This window comes from Poecilia reticulata, linkage group LG21 (genome assembly GCF_000633615.1).
Source record: "Poecilia reticulata strain Guanapo linkage group LG21, Guppy_female_1.0+MT, whole genome shotgun sequence".
Taxonomy (NCBI): Eukaryota; Metazoa; Chordata; class Actinopteri; order Cyprinodontiformes; family Poeciliidae; genus Poecilia; species Poecilia reticulata.
In genome coordinates this window covers 12,898,229-12,903,916 of record NC_024351.1, presented here as the reverse complement: position 1 = coordinate 12,903,916, position 5,688 = coordinate 12,898,229, and the positions used below count along the sequence as shown (strand labels likewise).

The window sequence follows — 5,688 nt, the reverse complement described above, 5'->3', positions numbered from 1 at the left end:
GATTTCAGCCTTAATGTTTACACTCATATGTGAAAATGGCTGCAAACARATGCGYAATTATACAACCATRAAAAGCATAAGTAGAGCCTCCTGCAGAACCAGCAAKAATGCAGCCAGTGGTTGATGGATGGTAAGTCAAGAACAAAACACTTGTCTTTTCCAGCAGCCATTGCACAGAGCACTGCTGACCAAATCTGCTGGAGATCCACTTGGGTTGCTAGGCTTCACTAGGGTTGCTAAGTAACCGGGCAGTGCCTGCTGATTTGTGACGCTACTTTCAGAAGGTTTTTGAAACGGCTCACTTTCCAGACACCAAAAAATGTTATTGCCAAAAACCAGAAGCAATAAAAACTCCAATCAAAGAACAAAAATGTGCAAAATGTGAATTTTGCATAGTAGGATGGCCTAAGATTACAGAAAATCATGCATAATTTTTATTCCACTTAACAATTAAGTACTTACTTAGTGTTGGTCCATCAGATACATTAAAAAAGTAAAATAAAGTTAAGTTTATGATTGTAATGTGAAAAAGCTCAAGTGCTATGAGTATTTCTGCAAAGGCATCCGTCTTCTCAAACATTTTATTATGTTCTATAATTATAAAACAGGATCAGTCAAAGCTGTGGTAACGGTGTCAACTTAGCTAAAACATTACAAATAAGTCATATCAAACCGTTTTTCCCTCCACAGTGCCTCTGGTTTAGTAAACTGAAAAGTCTGAGTTCGAGTAAAAAAAAGGAAAAATCTTGTCAAAAACTAGAGTTCCAGCCAACCATATGAAGYCATCGTTGTTAGCGAGTTGTGTCCAGTGGTGCAGACTCGGTTCACGGATCCACGACGGGAATCGTGCTGACCTTGTTGTTCCTGCTGATCCGCCGCTCGGGCCGCTGCCTGGGCAGTTTGGTCTGAATCARCTCCTCTGGTGTGTTGCCCAGCGGAGGCAGCAGCCTCTTCTTGCTGTTCCTCGTCTCAGGAAGCCACTGAGGCGGCAGCTCGAAAGGTCCGAAACCGAACTGTGGAGAGTCCTCCGCTTCTGTGGGGGTAGCGGGCGCCACCTGCGACGAGGAAGTGTATGCGCATGCGTGAACGGGAGAGGACCGAGTCGCTTTAGCTGAAGCAGGGGCTTCTTTAGTGATGATCAGCYCTGCAACAGGGTCCTTTGGTGTGTTCACATCACCCTTTAAGCTTCCCAGCCTTGACCCATCCTTCTGGTTTTCCTTGCGCTCCGAGTTGCCTCCTGATGCTTGAGAAGGAATCTCATTCTCCGCATCATCCTCTTCTTCCTCCTCTTCAGAAGGTCTAAAGATTTGCTGTTGGCCGATGTTAAACATCTCCAAAAGCTGGCTCCCAGAGCGGCCAGCTGTATCAAGGCCCACAGGCTCCCCAACTGGCCCCTCGCCCACAATAGACGCCAATCTGCCGGTGGTGACCGCGTTTCGGCGGCTGTAACGCCTGTGAATCCTGAACAGCAGATCCATGCAGCTGTGACGGGCCGAGCGGTTAACCGTCAGGAGCARGACTGGGTTGGTAAGAAGGGAAACCTTGGGGAGCCAAAGGGCTGTGAGATAAAGTGAGACGGGTAACTCTTTAGTGTCTGCAAAAACAGTACGGTAAACCACCAAGGCTCCGTAGGGGGCGCTGCAGGCTGAGAAAGCCAGCACGGCGGCCAGCAGGGTGGCGTGAAGCTCCGCCTCTCTCTGCGACACGTACGGGATGGAGATGCTGTTCTGCGGGGTCCGCAGCGCTGCGATGATCACCTTCTTCTTCTGGCTGGCACTGAGCGCTCTGCGGATCAGGAGCATGAACAGGAAGACCAGGGCCAGGGGGAAGATCACTGTGGTGACGTTGTAGATCAAAACGAAGACCACGTGACCCAGGGAGCGGGCGTGGTCATCGGAGCAGGATGAGGTGACGTAGACGTCGGTAACGTTGGTCACGGCAAACACGGGGAGGCTGGCCACGACTGCATGGACCCAGATGTAGATGACCAAGTCTCGAGATCTGGAATCGGAGATTTTCCTCTCTAGTGGGTACAGAACCGAGTAGTACCTGCAGACACAACGACAAAGAGTCAGTGGTGTCAAACTCCATTTTCATTTTGATGATAAACGTCCTCAAGGGTCAGTTATGCAAGAATGGATTGATGAAACTGTAAAAAATATTAATAGTATCTCTGCATTCAATAAGTACTTCCTAAAATTAAATATCAAACATCTTTTCAAACTAAAATTTCATGTTTGTTTTTGTATTCTTTTGGTAATCAAAATCACAGTTTTTGTCGTGGTAATTTAGAAACTTTTAAAAAGGAATTTTGAAATATTTGCACTTATGTTTGATGTCAAATATGTTTTATAGTCATTGACCATGTTGATCACGGACTAAATCTTGAAAACGCTGAGGCAGAAATGTAATAGAAGAAAGATATACTGCCACCTGCAGGTGGGAGTTGGTAGTCTCAAATGGGTTTGACCATTTTAGCCGAAAATGTGCAATAAAGTCACAATTATGTATTATTAGCGTTGATTTTGCATGAATTTCCACAAAAAACTGATTGTCCATGGAAGTATGCAAATAAAACTGCTTTGATTTGATTGATAAAATAATGTTTAAGCACACAACTGTTATCTTGAAGGTTATATTTATGTGGTCTGGAGTCTAGAGGCCCAAAGTACAAGCTCTGTTGGGCCAGATTTGGCCGCCGGGCCTTGAGTTTGACACATATGATCTAAGAGAAACTGTGATTTGTCTCTTCATGTCCCAAAGGTGTAGCCAGTTTAAAGAAACTGAAGGTAGTTTGAGGGTTCTGATGTGGTTTAAGCCGTTTTCTACTGTGAAAAAAAAGGCCTTTTCATTGAGCCGAGTGTCGTCTGACTGCAGTCACGCCTAAAACGGCTTACGAAAATCTCCCTTAAGAGGATTTATGTGGAAATACAGATAAGCAGACTGGAATTTTAAAGAGTGAATCTGTTTAAAAAATATCCACATCAAAAACAGAAGGGTTCAGAAACACCATGTATCCTGTTGATGTGAAGTTAGGCGCGCAAAGCAGAAATTMACACAATCTCCTACTGATGTACGAGCTTCAAGTGGTTTTACAGGAAAGACAGAACAGCTCCAACATTAATGAATCCATTATATTTGCTGCAAATATTTTAAAAAATGGCTAAGAGGTGAATTTTTCTGTGAAACATTTATGTTGTTGCTCTATTAGAGGGAGTAAATTTGCAAGGGAATGGCTAATAGGAATATCTGAAGGATTTAAGCTGTATTTTTCTGATTTCATACAAAAAGTGCTTGAGTTTGCAGTTTTCTTAAAGGTACTTGTATCTGTAATTAAACTTTTAATGTTTCCTGCATGATTGGTGGCTTGCCCAGACCTTTTCTTCTGCTGTCCCACAACCATTAACATTCACAAGCAGGAAAAAAAATAATAAAAAATGCTGATTTTATTAGGTATTTTCCTGCATTGATGTATAAACGAGCCAGTAGCTGTGCAGCAGCCTCAACTGTTCTGTTTATCTGCAGCCCTGATTACCCTTCGAAAGAATAAATAATTAAGTGTTTTGATATTTTTTTGACTGCGGTTGCTGTGGAGCCAACACAATCTTTAAAGCAGTAAAATCCAGGTTGAGATGATGGTGCAACAATGTAGCAGCTGACTGYAACCCCAATGCAGAAAGTAAGCMGACACCAACTCAGTTRAATAGAGAAATAAAGCAGGGATTCTTTATAACCTGTTTTTTTTTCTGAATAAAGAGAAAATATGTATTTGGTTCCTCAGCAGTTAGTGTGAAAATGCTTTTTCCTGCTTTTCTGTCACACACTTTCAGCGCTAAGTTAGAAAAATTAGTAACTCTTGAATGGTTTGACACATTTACATTTACATAAAAACAGTATAGCATGGATTACTACATGCCTGTAATGTGTTACATTTATTGTTGTGATTATTAAAATGCTTTATCTCACCACTATGCACCTACTTTTAGTGCTTTGTGTATTTCTGAAAATCATGACAGTCCTTCATGGACATTTAACACGTTTAAAATGAACATTTAATTATTTTACTGCGTTCACATTTCAACATCTCAAGTTAAATTCAGTAACTTGTTATACAGTTATTTCATTGGTTTTCACCGAATAGATAAAAAAAAATCATGTACAATAATGCAAAAAACACTTGCCTAAGGTTGCCAGCAGGGGGCAACGTAGTGGGACAAAGACAGCATAATAAATTTATAAGATTAAAAAAGCAAGGAGGAGAACTATAGCCAGAATACTGCAAGAATGTTTTTAGACAAACTGTGTGCAAATWTGTTTTAACGGATAATTTTTTTCATAGGTGCATGCTAATGTAAGGTAAACATCTTAGCGAAGTTTCCCACGGTTGCTCCTTAACCCTTTCCTTTATCACTATAAATCTAACATGAATGAGCTGAGAATGATTATTGTCATTTGCTAATTTATTATAAGAATGTTTAAAAAGATGWTAACCACAGCAGAAAAGAGCACAGGACAGTTTTTGCTGCTAATGTCTCTCCCTTTTGTCTGTTCCTACTTAATTTTTGATCCTGGGATACCAGGACGTTTTGTTTATGCCTGCAGGTAATATGCTCACAGCATGTTTATCTGCTTAACACAGATTTGTGGCACATCTTTGATCTAAAATCGCAGTCGACACCAGAAGCGATACTYAAAGTGTTCCCACAAAACTCAGCAGCACATTTYTGCATATTTCCACTGAAACAAACAAAATACGTGTCTTTGTGAATACTAAAAATAAAAAAAGRTGCATTACAACCTAAATTTTGTCCTTCCACATAATTTTCCATATGTTATAGGAGTGAGTGTTATTACAATCCAGCTCAAGATGCAAACAAAAAAAAGATATTTTGGCCACTTTTATGCAAACGTATCAAAATTTTAGACGTGTATTTAATTTTATTTTCATTTCGGGGCAACCCTTAAGTGGAAACATGACACATGCGCCTTCATGAATCAATTTGTATCCAGCAAATACTTTTTTTGCTTTGCTTTTTGCCCGTTTCTCTTCTGGTCTGACCAATTGTTTACTGCTTCATTATTTATTTAGCTGAACAAAGTGGATGCTCGATTAACCAATTCTGACAACAAACAGGACAAATGCGATTCCATTTTCCAGATGAGATAGAACACAGTTAAATTTTAAAGACAGTGTGTGCGACTTTATGTGGGCAGCAGCTGCTATCTTTGGCTGCAGCACTTAAAGCTGCAGGGAAGCTGAGACACATGCAGAATCAATCCCAGGGCACAGAGAGAGGCTAAAAKGACTATTCTGACAACCTGGACATATTTTTTAGCTCTTATTTGTGACTATTTTATAATATGTAGCTCACCGTTTTCAATGGTACAAAAAAAACCCCTTTCACTTTGGGAATGTTAGCATCATGTGTGGACAAAGTGAAGAGCTCAAATTACATTTGGTGAAGTGAGCAGGGGGTGCTCTTCATCATTTTTCAACTACATGTTGACATTTAGGTTGTTATGGCTGGAACAAAAAGCATTCAACTCCAGGAAGAAGCTTTTATTTCAAGAACACAATTTACTGTAAGTAGAAGTGCTGTAAAGACACATTTGCCCCCATACAGATTCCGCCTGTTCTTCCATTTTTGTTTCTTTTAATACATGAAATAATCATCTAAAAAAAAAAAA

General features: G+C 40.5%; 1 protein-coding gene across 1 annotated transcript in view; it reads right to left on the bottom strand.

Annotated features, from left to right (window-relative positions):
- Window positions 1-320: 320 nt before the first annotated feature.
- gpr176 (G protein-coupled receptor 176) overlaps window positions 321-5,688 on the bottom strand; it is a 13,557-nt gene continuing 8,189 nt past the window's right edge. Inside the window, exon 2 of the mRNA XM_017302120.1 lies at window positions 321-2,085. Coding sequence (XP_017157609.1) covers window positions 825-2,085 — 1,261 coding nt within the window. The 3' untranslated portion in view covers window positions 321-824. The remainder of the gene's footprint in view (window positions 2,086-5,688) is intronic.